Raw genomic sequence first — 19,954 nt, forward strand, 5'->3', positions numbered from 1 at the left:
AAAAGGAATCAACCCTGCGGGAAGCGTCCTCTCGGTAAACGAGTCTCATGTATGGGTGAGGATAGCCGGAGAGTTCAGAGAAACATGAAAGCGCTGCTCCTGCCTGTTAGTAAGTTTCACTCGAATCGAACCACTTCCCGAAATCACGTAGAAGGAAATGCTGGTCTAAATGGAGGGGAGCTATCTGAGCGGAGAAACCTGATGTGCGGTTGTCTCTACCCACGAAGGCCAGAACCAGGTTGGTGTAAGTGAGTCTGGTTGATCATGGCATCGACATCCAAGAAGGTAGGAGTCTTGTGAGATAGAAGCCGGTGAAACATAATGGACACCCAGTCGGACGCCCTACAAACAACCCGCCAGCACACATTAAGCCCATCCAGGAGAGTAGAAGTCGGACCCAACCGAGGTGACAACACCCCTATTCCCACACCCAGTCACACACAATAGTGCTAGGGAAACGAACCGTCAATTCAAAAACTATCTTCTATAACAAACCGAGCATCGACAACTACCGAATAGCCTTCGCAGCCTGCACAAACCCCCTAATCTTCTCCAGACTCTGCTTGCCATCCACCTCCACCCCGCTGCTAACATCCACACCCAGCACCCTCTCCGCAAGCGGCCCCAGCGCCGCCACCGCCGCGACCACATTCTCCGGCCCCAACCCACCCGCCAACAGCACCAACAACTGCGGATCCCTCTCCAGCGCCACCTTCACCGCCTCAATATCCAGCATCTTCCCCGACCCGGCGCCGGAATCCAGCAGCGGCACGGCATGGTATCCGCGCACACCCAAGCCGACCTGACCGGGCTTGAACTTGCGGACGACCGGCACGGGGATCAGGCTGGCCCACTCGAGGGGCTCGTCGCCGTGCAGCTGGACGACGTCGAGGCTGTACAGCCGCTGCTTCTCGAGCACGTCGGCCAGGGGCTGGTTCATGAAGACGCCGACGAGCAGCGGGCCTTGCTTGCGCAGGACTTCGCTGGTGAGGGTGAAGAAGTCGGTTGCGGTCTGGGGGACTTGGACGGGCTCTGATGCGGCGGCGGCGGTGTTCTTTCTGCTGCTGCTGTGGACGGCCTCGGAGATGGCGAGGGCTGTCTCGTGCGAGACGCAGCGCTTTGTGCCCGGGACGAGGATCATGCCGACGAGGTCGGCGCCCGTGTTGATGGCCTCGGTGGCGGCCTCGGCGCTTCGTGTTCCGCAGATTTTGACGAGCAGGGGGTTGGTGATGGATTTGGGGGCGGGTGCTTCGGGGCCGGCGCAGAGTTCACGGATGAATTTGGATGCGTCGGGGGCGCGCATGATGGCTTCGCCGACGAGCACGCCGTTGACCCCGTCCCGCTTGCAGTCGAGGACGTCCTGGTGAGAGTTGATGCCGCTGAGCGCGCACAGGAAGGTGTCCTTGGGCACCATGCTCCGCAGCCGGCCGGTTGTGCCCAGGTCAACTTCGAAGTTCTCTAGGTTGCGGTTGTTGACGCCAATCACCTTGGACCCGAGCTTGATGGCGACGGCCATCTCCTCGGTGTTCTGCACCTCGACCAGCGGCTCCATGCCCAGAGAGAGCGAGTACTTGTAGAGCCGTTCCAAGAGGTCAAAATCTAGCATCTTCACAATCAGAAGCACGGTATCGGCGCCCGCGAGCCTCGCCTCGAGGATCTGGTACTCCTCGAAAATGAACTCCTTCCGGAGTACCGCCGGCCGGTTGGGCATAGCGTTGAGAACTTGGCGCACAGCCCGGAGGTCCTCGATGCTTCCCTTGAACCACTCCGGCTCGGTGAGGACCGAGATGACGCTGGCACCTGCAAGTGCATACTTGCGGGCCTGGCTGGGCGCGTCGATGTCAAGCGCAAAGATGCCCTTGGAAGGCGACCCTCGCTTGATTTCGGCTGCGAGGGCGACGTCGAATGGGGAGTTGCGCAAGCGATCGACGAGCGAGATCTGGGGTGGTGCGAGGTTCAAGTCGTAGGCGGCTTGCAAATCGGAGGGCCGTTGAGAAGGGATCTGCTTTTGGGCGGCAACGGCGGCTTTCCGGTGAGCGTAGATCTTCTGGAGGATGTTGTTCTTGGGCGGGGCCGTCTTCCCCTCGCTCTTTGGTACGACCACGGCATTCTTGCTCTCCTTAGTGGCCTTCTGCAGGCGCTCGTTCTCGGCCCAGGTCCCTCCCTGCATGTGAAGGAAGTTCTTGAGCATGATGCGTCCGTCGGCAGATAGAATGCTCTCGGGGTGGAACTGCACACCCTCGATGGTGTACTCCTTGTGACGAACACCCATGATGACACCCTTGGAACCATCCTCGTTGGCAATCCAGGAGGTGAGCTCGAGTGATTCGGGCAGGGTAACGTGGGTGCCAGCGAGCGAGTGGTAACGGGTGACGGGCAAACCCTGGGCCATACCAGCATAGACACCCTTGGAGTCGTGGGCCAGTGGTGATGTCTTGCCGTGAAGAATCTCACCAGCAAAGCTCACATCGCCGCCATACACATCAAAAATGCATTGCCTACACAGAGGATATGAGTCAGGGATCGGAACCAAGACTGTAAGATCTGTTGCACTTACTGCCCCATGCATACCCCGAAAATAGGGATCTTGCCGGCAAAGTGCCTGATGGCATCACGACTGACACCCGAATCGGTGTGTGGGTGCCCTGGCCCGGGGCTGATCACCAACTGGGTAGGGTTCTTCGCAATGAGTTCATCGATCGAGATCTTGTCATTTCTGAATACCGTCACATTGGCACCCTCGAGTACCAAATATTGGTAGACATTCCAGGTGAAGGAGTCATAGTTGTCGATCAAGATGAGGTTGGTAGCTGTTGGGACTAAGGGCGAAGGATCGGGATGGTGGGGTGAGTAATCGGTGATATCCGGGGTGGCAGGCATTTTTTGGGTTGGTGTTGAGGGGTTGAGGGGTTGAATTGGTTGTTGGTTTTCTGTCACCGAATTCGGAGCGAGGGGAAGTTGTGAGATGGCGATGAAACTTAAAAAAAAAAGCTTATTCGCCTTTCTCTTTTGGCGACGCTGCACGATGGAATAGTTTGTGTCTTTTTTTACAAGAGCTGGATGTCCGTGAGTCACGTCCAAATTGTTGGAGGACTTGGAGGACAGGGAGTGTGTAAGAAGAGCGGATCGTGAAAGTAACCAACTCTTATAATGTAAGGCACAGTGCAGTTCATTGATCGGGCTAACAGATCGGATAAGCTGATGGAGGGGTTGCAAAAAGAGTCAGCGGAGGCCAAATCCTTGCGCTGCAGCTGACTGAGAGTACAGCGTCAAGTGGCGCTAACTCACTAACGAGCAGCAAGCGCGCCTTGCGCACCATGCAGGTCGGGACTATGCGGACAGTGCAGGGTACTTCGCAGATAGTTCTGGGGCTGCAGCTCTTATCGATAACAAAGGCAGGTGGGTCTTGGAGCTGAAAAATAGTAGGGTGGGCGAGTGCGACCGCCTGGGCAACCGCCTGGCAGAGAGCTTCCAGGTTGGGACGGACCCGCGTCGGCAGAGCGCGTCCCTCAGAACAGAGGTCCCATGCTAGATTCGCAATTCCAGATTCACTTGCAGCTCCCGAGCTCTGCCACCACCACTTGCTCCCCCACCACCTAGACGGAGCCCAGGCTGTCGCATTTAATATTCCAGCACCGGCCGACCCTGGCCCGGATGGAGACCATTCCCAATGGCTACCTTGACCGATAGAACCTATTTTCCGCCGCTTGAAGAATGTCTAAGCGGCAAGAAAATAATCCTGTATGTTGCGCCGTCTTCGAACAGTTCCCCCCGGCCCCTCCCCAACATATGCATTCTAACTCTGTTTACTTTCCCATAGCTCCTGGAGACTTGTCGCTGCTGCCCTCGAAGATCTGTCATGCGACCGACTCACTAGCGCCGCCGTGTCGGCCTTCCTCCGAGATGGTTACGTTCACCAGTTGCTTAGGGAGCCCACCAAGACCTTCGCCCCGCCCACGAACCAGACCAAGCTCGATTTTGAGACCAAGACCGGGGCCATCAACGTTGTGCCCTCGCCGAATGACCCCTACAACCTCGATACCATCAAGGGCGATGCGCAATGGCTGAGCAAGAACATCAAGACCAACGAGGTGGCCGCCCTCCGCGTTGTGCTTATAGAATACCAGTCGCGCGCTCACAGCCATCTCACCGGTCCGCTATCTACACAAGATGTCGCCAACATCCAAGAAGCTGCCGGGGTTGGGGACGCGCAGGCCTCGGCCATCCTGGCCTCACTGAACGCGACAACAGTCGCCGATGCTGAATCAACCTGGGCCGACTTCGAAAGCGAGACAACCCGCCGCCAGCGACTACTGTCCACCTACCTCTCCGAGCGGCGCTCCTTCCTGGGGGCCGTCGATGCGCTCCTCTCGTTTCTTTTACACTCTTGTTCGCCGGACGCCGGCTCGGAACTGAAGCCCTTGCGGGACGCCGTGTTGCAGGAGGCGTTTGGCTTTGACGACAACGCGACGAAGCCCGACATGTCCCGTCTTGACGCCCTCGCGCCGACATACATCCGCACGCTCGATGGCTGCTTCGTCCGGATCCACGCGCCACCGGAATCCCTCGACCTTCAAATCCTAACGGCGCAGTTGGAGGTCGACTGGGTCAGGACCGCACTCACCGAGGCCATCCACGCCATGTCATTGATCTTCCAGATTTTGGACCTTAAAGCCTCGCATTTTGCAACACCCGAGATTGTAACCCAGTGGTTTGAGCTCATGGACGCGTGTGAATTCTTTGCTCCCGTTGCGGGGGGCCATGAGCTTGTTGCTGAGCTGGTCATGCCGCTGCACAGTCTGATCAGTGCCATCTCGTTGAAGGTGCTCAACATCGACCGGACGCTTTTATACCTAGACCAGGACGTTGATCTCCTGGAGGACGAGGAGCCTTACCTGGCTTCGTCCGACGCCCTCACCAAGATACACACCACGGTGGCGGCTGCTGCCAATGCCGGCTTAGCCACAACAATGCCGCTTGTATTCGCCTGGTCCCTCATTCTACACCAGATGCATATAGGCTACCAAGAGCGAGCCGAGCGGCGCGATCTACTACAAAATCAACGGGCCCAGGCCGGCTTCGAGCTGGAATATGAGCCATCTGGGACCTCTGGGCGTCAGCGGAGGAACTCGGCTGGAAGTATTGTCTCCATCGAGGCGTCGTCGTATGATGTCTTCCTTGCCTCCCAGCAGCTCGAGCGCAACATCGAGCCGGCAGAAAATATGGCCAGGATGGCCACTTCACAAGGCCAACTCTACGGGCTCCTGGCTGAAATGGCGGTATGCTTGGGAAGCGGCCAAGGTGCCGCATTCCGGCCGGTGCTAGGCGCCCGCGCCCGCTTGGTTTTCCAGGACCTCCTCAAGCGGAGTGCCCATTACGTTGGGTATCAGTCGGAACCCGTCGAGTGCCTCCTCTCCATTCTCTCAGGAGGCAGCCAATATTGGGATATCACTCCGAAAATCCCTTCCAACGAGAAGGCTTCGCTCGACATCTACACCCGCATGCTAAATGACGATATCCTGAGCGCGCAATATACCTCCCAATCTCAGAGCCGCTTCCCCTACGAATTCCTCCCGTTCTCCTCTATCTGCCGCATCCTATCGGCAGCCCTGATAACGGACAACGACAACGCCGAACTCATCACTAATTTGCTCATCAAAACCCCGAGCCTGACTGTTGACTGGGACCCGCGGTGGGACAGGTCGTACGAGCTGGTCTTCGAGGAGGAGAACACAAACTCGTTCCGCTTGACCAAAGACATCGACCTCTTCGACGCAACGCCAAAGTCCAACAGGCGAATCTCGCCCGAGGAGAGGTCCACGATGCCCTCCGGGACATACGGCCGCTTCGTCACCGACGTTGGGAGGGTTGCCAAGCTGGAATTCGAACACTGCACGCTGGCTCTCTTCGGGAAACGTCTCGAGGTGAACCTCATGGCAGGGGCCTACGACACCGGGCTGGGATACCTGACGGTGGATGAACTTATCGAGGGAATATCGCTGTTAGCAACAGTGCTGCGCGCTGAGGCCCTCAAATCCTCGAAGACGGACGCCGACCGAGGCTTGAGGATCTTGACCGAGGCTAGCCGCTTGCTTCCGCAGGGCAAGGACATCTTGAGCATCATCTGCGATACACTCGATAGTCTGGTGGAGGAGGATCTCGCGGATCTAGATGGCCCCAAGATCGCTGCCCTGTCAGCTTGCCTTCAGTTTTTGTATGCGGCACTCCCGGTATGCCCGGGCCGGGTTTGGGCCTACATGGCACGCTGTGCGCTCATCAACAGCGACACCCGGTCGGGCCGCCTGTCGAGAATCACAGCAAACCTCGACATGTTCGCCGAGAGGTACGACCTGCTTTTGTCTGCCGTGAAGCTCTTCTCTAGCCTCGTGGAGAGCGCCATGACAAGCGCCGTCCAAAGGAGACCGGGGATCAGTGTCAACAGCCGCACTAAAGGAGAAGAGAATCCCTGGATTGGGGCTTCTGACAAGATCGTGTCTCGGGTATCTCTCTCCATTGCCCAAACAGGCATCGACGTCTTCGAGAACTCGGCCACGTGGAGGTTCCCCTCTGAGGTCGACCGTAGCGTCTTGGTCCGGGACGTGGTAGGCATCATGCAAAAGCTGGTGACCTATGCACATAGCGTAGGGCCGCGCGATGCTCCCAAGAGCTTGACAGGGTGCCTTGCGCCTGCGGCCGGGTACATTGTTGAGAGCTTCCTTTCCACTTCGTCGAGCTCGCTGCGCTTCCAACCCCTTCTCGCAACTCTGCTAGCTGCCTTCCAGATTCCGGACACGACGCTCTACCAGCGGCGCGCTCAGGTTGTGTCGGAGAGACTTACGACAGTGCTGGGGTTTGCTACCACACTGTTGCGGGTTGCCGACTACCTGAACCAAGCATCAGCCAACATCCAGACACAACTCTTCAAGTCTGCGTGTGTTGTTGCGCGGCTCCCGGCCATCAGGCATTCCTTCCGGATGCCAGCAATCGCCCTCCTGAGCGCGCTGGTGGAAAGCGCGGGGAAGAGCAGCGGCGAGCCCCCGTCTCTCCTTGGGTACCTGGGCCCACAAGTGTCTCGTTCCTTCATCCAGATTGCCGGGCAGCTGGACAAGCCGTTCGACAGAACGCCCGAAGTGGCGAGCACTTGGAAATTCTTCTCAACCATTCTCCGGAACAGGCAGCAATGGATGGCCAACTGCTTGCTCACGGGCAAGACGCCGCGGGAAGCTCTCAAGGGCGAAGCCAAGATTGCCCAGCTCACCGCGGGCTCCGTGTTGTCAACAGCGTTGGAGAAGCTGCGTTCCATCAGAAACACCCCGAGCCAAGAAACCCTCGCCATACTCGACTTCTTCACGTCAGCCCAAAACTACTGGCCATGGACCATCTTTGCCATGCAGAGGGATAAAACGTTCCTGCAGGAACTTCGGGCCTATGTCCGCGACCTCAAGTCCCCCGCGGCGGTGGCCAAAACCGACCCGGCCGAGGCGTGCTACCAGGCGAGGATAGCAGCCTACATCGCCGAGACGTTTGCTATGCAGCTGTACCACCTGCGCCAGATGCGTCGGGAGCAGGACTTTGCCGCCGAGGTGGTGAACGACTTGGACTATTTCCTCCGGGACGGTGTCGCCGTGTCGGACTACAACTCGTCGCTCCATGCCAACTTCGCCAAGAACTTCGCCCAGAGGTATACCGGGTGCTCTATCGATGACTTCAAAAGGACTCTGCTAGTACCGCGGGATCTGGGTTCCCAGTACTTCTACGCGCTGGACGTGGCTGAATCCATGCTTGGTCACGACGCTGGCTGGGCTGGGTCACGCCACAACGGCTTTCGGCGAGAGATGGAGGCGGCGAACCTCAACCTCTCCTTGGTGGAGGCTGAAGTTGTGAGTTAATCCATGCAGTGTCTACAATGGGAAGAAGTATTTGCTAACTGGACTAGTCGTTATTCCATGCTTGGGAGTACCTGCTCCTGGAGCTCAGCACTTGCCTACTGCCCAAGTACGGGACCGCCAGGCAGATGTTGCAGGTTTCCGAGCAGTGCTTCGAGGCGAATCAACGGCCGCAGCCACCAGAGAACATCTTCGTCGTCCTCGCCCACTCGCGAGCAAACCTTGCCTTGACACTGCTGCAACGGCTCGCGGACTGCTCGCTCCTCCCCAAGGACATCGGCCAGCTCCTCTCGCTCGTCTCCGCCACCATCAACGGCGTCGAGTACCCGTGGAGCAAAGGCCAGATCTCCTACTTCCGCACCCTCCTCAAGACCCTATTCGTCGTCCTCCGCGGGACCAAGCATTCCAACAACGCCGTCCCTCAAAAACCCGGCCCCGAAAGCTCCGTCGCCGTCACCCAGCTAGTCCTCACCACGCTGGACCGCGTCGTCGCCCGCTCCTTCCGCAACCTCGCAGCGCTCGTCCACGAGCCGGACGCAGCCACCACCCCCGAGGACCTCGCGCTCATCACCGCCATCCTGCAAGCCTGCCTCAGCGTCCCCGGCATCGAGCAGTGCCAACTCCAAGTCCTCAACATCATGTCCTCGCACGACATCCTCCAGGTCGCCACCTCGCTCTTCTCCTGGTCCGACCGCCTCGCCGACAAAGGCGACCCCATCTACGGCGAACTCGCCCTGCTCCTCCTCCTCGAACTCTCCGCCCTGCCGGCCCTCGCCGAACAACTGGCCTGCGACGGCCTCCTCGGCCACCTGACATCCGCCAAGCTCGCCGGCTTCATGCGGCGCGCCAACGTCTCCCCGCTCGCGGACAACCCGGGCGCCGCGCGCTGCTACGCCGTCTGGGCCAAGGGCGTCCTGCCCCTCTTGCTCAACATCCTCGGCGCCCTCGGCCCCACCATCGCCCCCGAGGTCGCCTACGTGCTCAACCAGTTCCCCAACCTGCTGCGCGCGTCGGTCGCCCGCCTCGAGGCGCCCGGCCTCAGCCGCACCGTCCCCGTCGGGGGCGGTACGCGCGACGCGCCGCCGTTCGTGGTTGCGTTGGTGGCTGTCTCCGAGGTGCACTCGCTCGCGCTGTTGACGCGGGTGCTGGCGGCGCTAAGGGCGGCGAATGCGAGGGATATTCCCGAGGTGGTGTGGGATGCGGGCGCGGTGCTGGAGAATGTGGAGTTTTGGCTGGCCAGTCGCAAGGTGTTGAGGGAGCGGCTGCTGCCGCTGGGGCCGAGGGAGGCGGAGTGGCGGGCTGTGGCGGCGGGGGAGGGGAGTGGGTGTGAGAATCGGCTGGAGGAGAAGGCGGTTGGGTTGTTGGAGGGGGTGAGGGATGTGTTGGCGGAGGAGGGGGAGTGGGAGTAAGTAAGGGGGGTTATTGTGTGGGGGTGTGATGCGAGGTAGGGTAGTGGGGGGTGTGGTGTGGGTTAGTAGTAGTGGTGGTTTTTTCTTTCCTTTTTCTTGTCTTGTCTGGTTATTGGCGATAAAACGAGTTTATGGTTTGGCGGTCTTGGATGCTGTCACCTGCCTTGTCTGGTGGGGTGTGAGTTGAGTCTTGATTAGAATGTGTGTGTGTGTGTGTTTTCTCATGCCTGTCCGTTGATCTGCGAACCTGTAAAAACAATAACAGAGCTACGGTCGGCAAATCCCATAAACCCCATAGTGGTACACAGATAGCTCCCCGCCCAACCCGATCTATCCATCCATATCCCTCCTAACCAAATCCCGCTCGACTTCCCCCTTGTCATGCGTCCCGATGATAATGTACAGTCCAGTCCTCATATCCCGAGGATACCTGTGTCGGCATATTCGTTGAGTAGAGAGAGAAAGCGCCCTCCTCCCACCCCCCTATCTCATATCCCTTTTTTCCCCTACCAGCCCTTACCGCTTCTGCATGTCGGCGGTCATGGCGGCGTTGAGCTCGGCGAAGCGCTCGCCCAGGCGGGTCTGGGTGGTCATGGACTTGGTCACGCACCGGCTGATGCAGCCCGACTCGCGCCCAGAGAGGGCCTTGGAGGTGAAGTCGTCGACGCAGGCGTTGAAGCAGTTGTCGACCAGGTTGCCGAAGACCTAGTGTGTGGTGTTGGTTAGTTGGGTTGTGGTACTGGGGAGGGGGGACGGTTTGGGGTTGGGGGTTTAGGTTTGGCGTCTAGGGAAGGCCGGGGATAGATAGAGGTGACAATGAGATGAAACCGAGGACGTACGTTCATGAACTCCTTGACTTGGCGCTTCTGCAGGCGGGACTCGAGCTCGCGCTGCTCTGATGCTGAGAGTCTGGGCGTTTGACATGATATGTTAGCATTGGCAATGATTGCCGTGAGGTTCGTTCGGGTTGTGTGGTGCCTACCCTGTGTCCATGATGTTGGTTATTTGTGATGGGTATGGGTGGTTGATAGGTGGTGGTGTGAGGTTTCGGCAAAGGGATTCTCAATGAACTGTTCGGCGGCTTGAAGGTGGTTCCAAGTTCCAGATCCAGTTGCTTGCAGCTATCGCGATAACAAAATTCCTTTGCTTGGCTTGGCTCAACAGGACCTGGTCCGTGCTCGACCGAAGCTTGGCCGAGCAACATGGCACACAACGTCTGCCAAGGCGGCTTTCTTGGACGGCATCATCTCTTGGCCTCTGCTTGTTCCTGGATTTGGACCTGGTGTGCCTGCCGAGCCTGCATCGTCAAGACGAGACGACCGAGACGGCTTAAATTCCTCTAAGCCAAACTCGTTTTTCTTTGTTTCCTGCTTTTTTCTTTACTTTTTCTCGTGGAGCTCTTCTTTCCGGTTTACCATCTCGCAGTGCAAACTGCAACTGTGCCAAGTGTGAGTTTCCTCACCTCGAGAGCTTCCTGGTGTTGCAAAAAGCTCATTTCTTCATTGACTTTGACTTCATGTCCCCAGTCACGAGTGACCCGAGAGGTACATAGAGAATGCGAAACAGGGGAGTCAATCTGAAGACTCAAGATTGCGCATAGCTAAGTATACTATATCAACATTGTGACCGATGATGAATCGAAAAATCACAGAAGAACAAGCATTGGCCGCCCAGATTCAACTCTCGATTGGTGCGACTAACTCGTAGCAGGGGAGTGTGGAACAAGTCAACGGCCACCTCTCGTCTCTGAGGCCAGTTCATCCACAGCAACACCTCGCAAAAGATACCTTGACCCGCCTGGTCCGATCTCTCCGTTGAATCCCTAATTAGCCTGCTCCCGACGAAACAATGCATTCAAGGCACACTAGCCCGATTTGCGGGCGGCAGTGTCTTCCCGAAGCGATGTAACCTCCCCCAGATCTTGATGGACGAATCTTCTAAATCGACGGTGTCCTCTGCATAAATCGACGGTATCTAACCTAGTCCGGCTAGCCGCGCCGAGACCAGAACAAAATTTTGCAGCAAAGCCATCTAGTCGAGCACCCAGCTACTGCAAGTCCACATTGCAAGATGGATCAATTGAATTGCATAGAGATATAGTCGAATCGTTTCAAAAATGGGGTAGAATCAATGCTAATTGAATCCCTCGAGCTTGGGTTAACGTATGAGGTTCTGAAAGTTAAGGATCTAGGGTTAGGGTTGAATGATGAAGAGAAAGGAGGTCTTTTAATAGTAGGGTTAGGGTTAAATACTTGAATCTCTTGGTTATATAGATTTTGTAAATAAGGAGCTGTTTTAATTATTCTTGTAAATACCTTCGAGATACTGCTTCCTAGACTATCTGAGGGACTTTGCTATACTTGATTTTTACTGATCTTGTCTGTTGTTGACTTGCATCCTGAGTTCCGGAACTTCGCTGCAAAATTTTGTTGCGGGCTTGGCACGGCTAGCCGGATTAGGCTAGATACCGTCGATTTATGGAGAGGACACCGTCGATTTAGAAGGTTCGTTGATGGAAGTGTAACCGGCTAAATGAGGCATTGGTGGCGTTTTGGCTGGCTGGGAAGCTTGAAAGTCATCAACCTCTCCCATCTTCACGAGAGCCTTTCCAGCTCAGCAGCGACTTGGACACCATCTTGGAAGGTAAAACCGACGTCTGACGGTCAACAACGGCAGCTACCCCTTCTTTGGCGAACGAGAGGCTTGTTTGAGTCGATCACGGCCTGGCAACCGCAGCAGACGACCGGAGGGTTCACCCGGTCGCGCAACCACACAGCCGGCGCAAAAGGGGCCGAGAGGGGTGTTCCTCTCCCACTTCACAAACATGGACTCGAGGAAACGGGAGGCGGACGAGGAGGAGCAGACCTTCTTACCTAAATCCGGATCCAATGAAGATACCACGACCGGCTTCTCGACCGTGTGCCTGAAATGCGACGGCAGCACCCCCCGGAAACGGGGCGTGGTTTGGTATTCGAGGTTGATCTTGGAGATTGCCATGGCGGCCACAATAATCTATCTGCTCGTCGCCAAACCCCTGATTGTCTCCCGCGAGACTCTCCGGCGGACACCGGTGCCTAATTGTAGGTTAGCAATCGTTAGGCTTCCCGTTGCAGCTGCTAATTGCCGTCCAGTACCACGGAAGATTTACACCTTCCAGGACAACCCCAAATACCTCCGCGGTGACATGTGGTTCAACGAGACGTTGACCCTCCACACTCTCCACAACTGGATCGAGTTGAGCTCAGGTACGTAGCGATGCCGTACCATCTAGGGAAGGGGGCAGCTAATGAGCAGTATAGAAAGCCGAGGCTATGTCGTCGTCGACGATGCCAGCCGCTACGACCTCCCGGAGCCGTACACGGTAGCGATAGACCGGCACAACGACGGGCCGGGGTACATGATGACCGTCTTTCACCAGCTACACTGTCTCTCTTACATCGCCGAGCACTACCAGCAGGGGTACGCCGGTGTCAACCTGACCGAGGAGGTCGCCCACCACACGAGCCACTGCTTCAACTACATCCGCCAGGGCATCACGTGCTCCGCCGACACCACGTTGGAGGGCAAGACGGATGCCGGGCCGGGCGAGGGCTCGGAGCACGAGTGCGTCGATTACGACGCGCTGCTGGATTGGGCCAACTCGAACTCGGCCATGAAATGGCGGAATGCTCTGCTGCCGGAAACGTCCATCCTTTGATGTGTATATTTATTTTTAGGGAATGTTAAGGAACGATATTTGACAGCTTCTTTTTTGGGACACGACATGCATCTCGTCCTTGGGCGGGCCGGGGATAAGCGGACGGTCATTGGGTGGTCGGGCAATGAGTCAACTGGCAAGCGGAGGGCGTGCCGCAAGGCCGAATTCTTTCTTAACCACGACAAGTAGAGTATATCCCAACGGAAGACTTATTTCACCCCGAACCTCAACACAACCCCCTTTTACCCCCGACAACAACAGCAACGGCAACAACAAAACACACACAGCCACAATGCCCCCACCTCAACCACCCCAAGACCAACCCCCCACCCTCGAGCACGACCCCTCCCTCGAAGCCTTCAACATCCCCGTGCAGGACTGGCTAGCAGCCAACCCCGAGCACCAACTAATCGTGTCCGCCATCGTCTCCCTCCCCTCTTCTTTCCCCTCCTTCAACCCCAACCAACCACGCCCCCAACCCCCCCAAGAAGACGACGAAAAAGAAGAACGCACGCTCCTCCTCCAGCGCGCCCCCACCGACCAAGACCCCCTAACCTGGGAGCACCCCGGCGGCGGCTGCAACCCGCACGAGACCCTCCTCCAGGCGGTAGCGCGCGAGCTGGCCGAGGAAACGGGCTTGGTGGCGCGCCGTGTGGCTGGGTTGGTTACGACGCTGGATATTCCCGAGCCTGGGTTTGATGAGGTGAAGAGAGGGAGGGGGGTGAGGGGGTGGTGGAGGTTGTTTTGTTTTTTGGTTGAAATTCAGGTTGAGGTTGAGGGGGAGGTTGAGGGGGGGGTTGAGAATGGAGGGGAGGGTGAGGGTGATGGGGGTGGTGATGGGGTGGGGGGGTTGTTGCCGCTGCCGGTGGTGAGGTTGGATCCGGAGGAGCATTGTGCGTATGTGTGGGCGACGGAGGGGGAGGTGAGGAGGGGGGAGTGTGGTGGGGTAGAGATGCGGTGGGATGGGGAGGGGAATATGAGGAAGGGGGTGATTTTGAGGGGGTTTGAGGTGCTGAGGGAGAGGAGGGCGCTGGCCCGGGGGAGAGGGGTTATGGGCGGGGTGTGATGATGGGAAGGGAGAATGGGGGTTGCGGGGGGTGTGCTTGGGAAGTGATGGAAGCATTTCAGAATATGGTGGTTTGTCAATTTCAAAAAAAGACATGTCAAGAACCAATGTTGTGCCCGGAGTAACTTCAAATCTATCCAACAAACAATTACTGGACATAGCAGTCCTCCAGAATCAAGGATCCAATACCTCTACTACCCTAGCTACAAGTCATCTCCAGCAGCTCGTCCTATACACAAAAGCGATATATATACACAAGAATCGCGTCCATCTCTCATCCCGCGCCTCAAACCTTAGATCACACGGGTGTACCGGTAGGGCTTGGCCGTAAAGCCGCCGCTCGTCCAGCCAACGTTGCGCTTGTATTCGACGCAACCGTAGGTGCCGCGGCACTCGAGCGTGTTGTAAGCCTTGTGGGCGTCGTCCGCCCACGAGAGGAAGAGGGTGACGTGGCCGGCGGCACCGGCGGTGCCCTCGCCCAGGGTGCCGACAAAGTCGCCGGGCGTGAGGTCGGCCCACTCGATGGCCTTGGCGATCTCCGGCAGGCTGACGGTGTTGTAGCCGGGGGCGTTGGCGTGCAGGGCCATGGACACGAAGCCCGAGCAGTCGGTGCGGTACATGCGCCCCTGCTGGTCCGGGTACGTCTTGGTCATGGAGTAGGGCACCCCGAGCGAGACCCAGTACCGCCCGCGCTCGATGATCTCGGTGCGGTTGATGGGGCCGTTGTACTGCGAGCCGCCGTCGCCGCCCTCGATCGGGCACTCCTCGGTCACCAGGTCGTTGGAGCCCGTCTTGACGTAGTAGTCCGAGACGTAGCAGCCGTCGCTGGTCTTGTCCCAGATGGAGTTGCCGAAGATGCTCTGGCCGTAGGTCTGGCAGGTGATGTTGACGTCGGTGTTGATCTTGTACGTCTTGACCGACTCGAAGCTCGTGTCGGGGCCGCTGCGGCAGTTGACGTCGTCGGCGGTGATGGGGTAGGCGGCGACGGTGGAGATGGCCGCAGCCAGGGTCAGGACCAGGCTGCTGAGCTGCATGATGACGTCTGGAAATTAAGCCGTGAGTTGTTGAGGTGGTGAGGTAATTGTGGTGGTGATGTGGATGAGTCGAGATCTGAGAAACGACCCCGATGTCTTTATATGTACTCACGATCGCACAATTACCAATTCTACGATGCGAATGCTTACTTTGTCCTGTCCGTCTGCAACCTCACAATCTCCCCCATCCAAGCTACATTATGTCTCCATGCGATGGACATCTCGGCCCCACCGAGTGTTGACGATCGCCGAGGTAAAAACTCCAGCAGGCAAGATCCGTTGGGGGGAGTCTCTAACCGCCAAGTCCTAAAAGTAGAGACGGCGAGGACGGGTGCATTCCGCCGCTTACTTGGCGATGTCCCTACTCCAGGGTTCAAAGCCCAGACCTTCCAGCGCTCGGTGATGGAGAAGGTTAGGGATGCTTCCATGGGACCATCTGTGTGTTGACAATGCCAGATCGGTGCACCCTGAAGCGAGAGAATGTAACCATTCCAAGCTGCCCCTGACCACCGCCCGAAATAGAAGCCGAAAGTGGATTGTCAACGCCCAGATATACTTCGTAAGACGGGCTAACTCGACCCTTCCTGACTTTCCAGTTTCCACTCCAAGCAGCCCTAGCGTTGCGTTTTTGGGACAAGGGTTTTTTTGACGCACTCCTTCACAGCCCCAGACCCGCTCTAAAAACAAACGTCCTTCCAATTCAATGCGAGATCTGCACCAGAATGCGTTGTTTCGTTGCTGAATGCGGGATGGGCCGACGTTTTGGGTTGCAAGTGATCAGTGACAAGATCTATCTTTATCAACAAAAGTGCTTTGCAACGAACTTGGCTTCGAAATGATGTCAGTGCAAAGAGAGAAACCACTCGAGTCTCATCCGGTGTTTCCGGTTCGCAAATGCCCAATGTTATGTACCTATCCGTCGTGTTCAGCTCCTCTCATGGGTCCTCTCACACGACCTCGGGGGGAGCAATCCCTCTTCCTCCCGCTCTAATGTGTGTGCCTGGTTTCAGGGTGTGATATTGTCTTTGAAAACAAAATAATTAAAATGGGTTTTGGTTTGAAAAGTTGATGTGACGGACTCGGACTTGCAACAGACTTGCAATAAACCCAGACGAACACTCTCGCCCAGATCCGGGGGACGGTGGCATTCAAGGCCCGAGCTCCCGTTTCCTTGCGCTCACCTACTTATGATTACTTTATAAATAAGGAAATACTTGTATTACAGGCTATCGGACTAGGTTTTATATACTTGGAATAGCAAAAGTTGGTGCTTGGTGCTTGGGTGCTCTTGATCATATACTGCTTGCATCTAAACACTTTCTCACAGTTAAATGGTTGTTAGACCGACTACAATCAGATAGATAGCCATCCATCCCCCACCCCTCCCGTGTTGTTGTCTAGGATTTTACTCGAATCGAATCTTCCTCTCGTGTTGGTGAAGCTTCTCTTATAAATATCTCCACGCAAGCCGTCAAACGTCCCCGCAGTATTATCCTCGTAGAGACAACGAAAACCCTCGTCGGGCTTGTGCAACACGCATGCCAACGTACCCATCATCAACAACAACACCATGATGCCGTCCACTTACTTAGCCGGTGCCATTCATGAAGACAAGAGGCTACTTTTCAAATTGAAGAAAAGGAACCCGCCGCTCCCGAGTAGTCGGTCGAGACGGACAGTGCACAGCAAGTCCGAAAAGAAAAGAGTTACGTTTGCACCTATGTAAAGATATAGCCGCGAGAGTATCAACTCATATGTTTTCGGATCTCTGCCCTCGATGCGGCCCAATCGGGTGACCACCTTTTGAGTTCATCACCAGGTCTAAGAAGCCAAGACGGATGTAGAAAGAAGTCATCAATATGGATTCGAGGTGGCCGAATATAAATTGAGAAAGAAGTGAGGCGAGAAAGGTGGTTCAGTACTGTTGAAGTTGCAAAAGGTACGCACTCCTCCGAGCAAGGGACGACGCGTGTATGATTTGGCTGCACCCCGCAATCTGGCTGCGGCTCCCCATACCAAGACAAGTTAATATGTTGATAAATCCCGGCCGGAGTTCCAGGTCAGTCTCCTTGTCAGTCCCAGGTAACCGGCCAATTACCCGATTCGTGCGCATAGCTTCGTCCCAGGCAAGGTGTAACTCTGGAACAGAAAACAACACCCAAACTGCTTGGATAAACTTCAACTCTCGTCTACTTACTTGCCAGGCCGTGGAGGGGACGCCAGAACACGCATCGTCGGCATCTACTAGCCCCCTCGGCACTTATAGGGAGCGGAAATGCATCAAGGGATAACGACAGTGACAGACGAAAACATGATGGTACTGGACTCGATGAAAAGAGAATGCCTCACGAGAACACATGACGGCAATATACCAATCGCCAAGCACCTGGTGATTGGGGATGGGAGGGAATAAAAGTATATATTCTCCCCATCATCTCGCTGTCTGGCCATCTCTCCTGTTGGTCAGCGCCAGCCTCCCTCGACACGAGCAAATTCAGATCCCTCACGCCCCGATACTCTCCAGACATGGCTCATCGCCGCCTTCTCGGGCCGCTGGCCCTCCTCGCCGTTGCGCTGCTCCTGATCCTCCCCGCGGCGTCCGCAGCCTCGGCCGGATGCGGCAAGTCCCCGGTTATCACCGCCGGAAGCAAGACCATGACGGTCAACGGCAAGAACCGGCGCTGGATGATCCGGCTGCCCCAAGGGTACGACCAGAACCGCCCGTACAAGCTGATCTTCGGCATCCACTGGCGCGACGCCGACTTCATGGCGGTCGACGGCGGCACGGCGCCGTACTACGGTCTGCAGCGGCTGGCCAACAACTCGGCAATCTTCGTGTCACCGGACGGGCTGAACAAGGGCTGGGCGAACCAGGGCGGCGAGGACGTCACCTTCATCGAAGAGATCTATAAGACGGTCAGCGACGGGCTCTGTGTCGATGAGAAGCAGGTCTTTTCGACCGGCTTTAGCTACGGCGGCGCCATGTCGTACGCGCTCGCTTGCGCCAAGCCCAACATATTCCGCGCCATCGGCGTGCTCTCGGGCGCTCAGCTGAGCGGTTGTGCTGGCGGGAACACACCAGTGGTAAGACCCCTCCCCCCTTTGCCCCATTTCCCTCTACATTTCCCCTAGGACACCAGACGGTGAGAGTACAAGACTAACTCAACATCAACCAGGCCTACTACGGCCAGCACGGCGTGCGCGACGGGGTGCTGCCCATCTCAATGGGCAAGCAGCTGCGCGACAACTTTGTGCGGGTCAACGGCTGCAATTCGGGCCAGCAGGCGGCGGAGCCCGGGCGCGGCAGCCGGCAGCACATCAAGACGGTCTACCAGGGCTGCGAATACCCCGTCGTCTTCGTCGCCTTCGACGAAGACCACGTCGCCCTACCCCAGGACTCGGGCGGCGACGGCGGGCCCAACAGCTGGACTATCCCCGAGCTGTGGGATTTCTTCTCGCAGTTTTCTTCTTGAGGGGGGCTTAGTTGCCCTTGGAAATTGGACGAGGAAATATCTTTAGCCCTTTGGGATTTTCGGGGATATTTGTTGACTTTGAATTTTCGAAACTCATTCGAAAGACCGTTGACTCTGTGCGTGCGCTTCTCTCCGCCCTGTACCAATGGAACCTGAGGCAAGCTCGAAAGGTCGAGACAAAGAACAAGTGCCTGCCCGTGCGCTGCAAGTTGAACCGTCTGGGCAGGCGGCAACAGCGCTTGGGAGCCACGGAGCCTGCCCTTTTCCCTGTTCTTCTTGCAAAGGGGGAAGGAATGACGTGAGCGGCTGTCACGTGACAGCATAACTTTGGATTCTTTGCAACGTCAATTTCCCCGCTGTGGAGCTTGATGGTTCCCCTCCTCGCCCTCCCTCGCAAAGCTTGGCGCAGATTCAAGAACACCTAACATAACGGTCGCTAAACGGGAAGAGTGATCCTACCACAATATCCTACCACAGTAGATGTGAGAGCCATAACTCAGAATCCACGATTTGCAGGGAGGATCCAATCCCGCAGTACTATCTTCAAGAGGGTCTGTGGCCTGCTGGCCAAGGTTGAAACGTGAGACCGATGACGGAACCGCACCACTCCAAGTTACGAGGTTACCTATCCAAGGTATCCTCAACTGCGGACCCGGATCACCGTCCGGGGATGTTCATCTGAGAGCTGCCCGATCGTCAGTTGAACAAGCACACAAAAAGTATCAAATCAGGCCTCGGGATCATTGCCGAGATCAGGGTTGAACCAAATATCCAATACAGTGTGCACACGTTAAGTTAGGAGTCTTTCAAGCACGCCCTTTGGATGGACTCTCGCTCCTATCTCTCCACGTCTTCTCTCCATTCTGAGGCAAAATTGTAGATTGGTCAAGATTAGCTTCTTTTTCTCCAGCTCACGCTCCCCTCCCCCCGTCCTCCACACCAAAATAGTCATCCCCCACAATGCAAGGGCCTGAATAATGAACCCGAGTTCAGTCCGTGTGAATATCAATACATACGGTACTACACCGTGAGGGCTGTCGCGGATACCCCTGTCGACGTTGCCCCAAGTCCCCCAGTCCCGTCTTTTGAAAAGCGAGCCCGCTTGTCCCTCCTCCCTGCCGTCACACGCTGGGCGGGCTTTCGTTTAATCAAAACTGCAATCACTAAGCACGACGCGGTCTCGTCAGAGGAAACACCGACAAGAGAGCGCGCGCTGTTACCAGAGCGCCAGGTTTATCGAGTCGGCTCTCGAGTCGCTACATAGCGAGCATCTCGGCGGGTTCCATCACCCAACCCCCCGCCCCGATCCCCGATCGACCAAGGCGCGCCCGCAGCCGAGAAACGGGTCTCGGCCAGGCGCTGCATCGCGTCGCAGAACGATAATCATCG

General features: G+C 56.8%; 8 protein-coding genes across 8 annotated transcripts; 4 read left to right on the forward strand and 4 right to left on the reverse strand.

Moving 5' to 3' along the window:
• Positions 1 to 449: 449 nt before the first annotated feature.
• On the reverse strand, positions 450 to 3,172 carry B0H64DRAFT_342398 (indole-3-glycerol phosphate synthase-domain-containing protein). The gene is made up of 2 exons (XM_062801257.1): positions 2,558 to 3,172; positions 450 to 2,498 (listed from the first exon to the last, which is right to left on the reverse strand). Exons 1-2 carry the CDS (start codon positions 2,878 to 2,880, stop codon positions 509 to 511), a joined length of 2,313 nt encoding a protein of 770 aa, XP_062659759.1. The 5' UTR covers positions 2,881 to 3,172; the 3' UTR covers positions 450 to 508.
• A 292-nt stretch (positions 3,173 to 3,464) lies between these two features.
• On the forward strand, positions 3,465 to 9,295 carry B0H64DRAFT_424717 (nucleoporin subcomplex protein binding to Pom34-domain-containing protein; the record flags this gene model as incomplete). Its single annotated transcript, XM_062805659.1, has 3 exons — positions 3,465 to 3,741; positions 3,821 to 7,880; positions 7,937 to 9,295. The coding sequence occupies exons 1-3, from the start codon at positions 3,671 to 3,673 to the stop codon at positions 9,293 to 9,295; spliced, it is 5,490 nt and encodes a 1,829-aa protein (XP_062659760.1). The 5' UTR covers positions 3,465 to 3,670.
• Positions 9,296 to 9,348: 53 nt separating this feature from the next.
• B0H64DRAFT_397740 (Tim10/DDP family zinc finger-domain-containing protein) lies at positions 9,349 to 10,405 on the reverse strand. The gene is made up of 3 exons (XM_062803900.1): positions 10,278 to 10,405; positions 10,135 to 10,204; positions 9,349 to 10,000 (listed from the first exon to the last, which is right to left on the reverse strand). Exons 1-3 carry the CDS (start codon positions 10,286 to 10,288, stop codon positions 9,812 to 9,814), a joined length of 270 nt encoding a protein of 89 aa, XP_062659761.1. The 5' UTR covers positions 10,289 to 10,405; the 3' UTR covers positions 9,349 to 9,811.
• A 1,714-nt stretch (positions 10,406 to 12,119) lies between these two features.
• Positions 12,120 to 12,992, forward strand: B0H64DRAFT_323739 (uncharacterized protein; the record flags this gene model as incomplete). The annotated part of the gene is made up of 3 exons (XM_062800625.1): positions 12,120 to 12,375; positions 12,427 to 12,540; positions 12,595 to 12,992. The coding sequence occupies 3 exons, from the start codon at positions 12,120 to 12,122 to the stop codon at positions 12,990 to 12,992; spliced, it is 768 nt and encodes a 255-aa protein (XP_062659762.1).
• Positions 12,993 to 13,284: 292 nt separating this feature from the next.
• On the forward strand, positions 13,285 to 14,058 carry B0H64DRAFT_442571 (uncharacterized protein; the record flags this gene model as incomplete). The annotated part of the gene is made up of 1 exon (XM_062806653.1): positions 13,285 to 14,058. The coding sequence occupies one exon, from the start codon at positions 13,285 to 13,287 to the stop codon at positions 14,056 to 14,058; it is 774 nt and encodes a 257-aa protein (XP_062659763.1).
• Positions 14,059 to 14,351: 293 nt separating this feature from the next.
• B0H64DRAFT_461284 (uncharacterized protein) lies at positions 14,352 to 15,092 on the reverse strand (the record flags this gene model as incomplete). The annotated part of the gene is made up of 1 exon (XM_062807499.1): positions 14,352 to 15,092. The coding sequence occupies one exon, from the start codon at positions 15,090 to 15,092 to the stop codon at positions 14,352 to 14,354; it is 741 nt and encodes a 246-aa protein (XP_062659764.1).
• Positions 15,093 to 16,414: 1,322 nt separating this feature from the next.
• On the reverse strand, positions 16,415 to 17,075 carry B0H64DRAFT_397747 (uncharacterized protein). Its single transcript, XM_062803901.1, has one exon. The coding sequence runs from the start codon at positions 16,662 to 16,664 to the stop codon at positions 16,446 to 16,448; it is 219 nt and encodes a 72-aa protein (XP_062659765.1). The 5' UTR covers positions 16,665 to 17,075; the 3' UTR covers positions 16,415 to 16,445.
• A 426-nt stretch (positions 17,076 to 17,501) lies between these two features.
• Positions 17,502 to 18,831, forward strand: B0H64DRAFT_166191 (Alpha/Beta hydrolase protein). The gene is made up of 2 exons (XM_062798683.1): positions 17,502 to 18,176; positions 18,269 to 18,831. Exons 1-2 carry the CDS (start codon positions 17,619 to 17,621, stop codon positions 18,563 to 18,565), a joined length of 855 nt encoding a protein of 284 aa, XP_062659766.1. The 5' UTR covers positions 17,502 to 17,618; the 3' UTR covers positions 18,566 to 18,831.
• Positions 18,832 to 19,954: the final 1,123 nt, after the last annotated feature.

Source organism: Chaetomium fimeti (assembly GCF_033439085.1).
Source record: "Chaetomium fimeti strain CBS 168.71 chromosome Unknown B0H64scaffold_4, whole genome shotgun sequence".
Taxonomy (NCBI): Eukaryota; Fungi; Ascomycota; class Sordariomycetes; order Sordariales; family Chaetomiaceae; genus Chaetomium; species Chaetomium fimeti.

What these genes read in the sequence shown, in the direction of transcription:
- B0H64DRAFT_397747 (XM_062803901.1), bottom strand. Translation starts at nt 16,664, where the DNA reads ATGGTGTTGTTGTTGATGATGGGTACGTTGGCATGCGTGTTGCACAAG.
- B0H64DRAFT_397740 (XM_062803900.1), bottom strand. An exon ending in AAGTCAAGGAGTTCATGAAC is followed by an intron (nt 10,001 to 10,134) that starts GTACGTCCTCGG and finishes ACCACACACTAG; the next exon opens with GTCTTCGGCAACCTGGTCGA.
- B0H64DRAFT_166191 (XM_062798683.1), top strand. Translation starts at nt 17,619, where the DNA reads ATGGCTCATCGCCGCCTTCTCGGGCCGCTGGCCCTCCTCGCCGTTGCG. An exon ending in CTGGCGGGAACACACCAGTG is followed by an intron (nt 18,177 to 18,268) that starts GTAAGACCCCTC and finishes AACATCAACCAG; the next exon opens with GCCTACTACGGCCAGCACGG.
- B0H64DRAFT_342398 (XM_062801257.1), bottom strand. Translation starts at nt 2,880, where the DNA reads ATGCCTGCCACCCCGGATATCACCGATTACTCACCCCACCATCCCGAT. An exon ending in TTCGGGGTATGCATGGGGCA is followed by an intron (nt 2,499 to 2,557) that starts GTAAGTGCAACA and finishes TCCTCTGTGTAG; the next exon opens with GCAATGCATTTTTGATGTGT.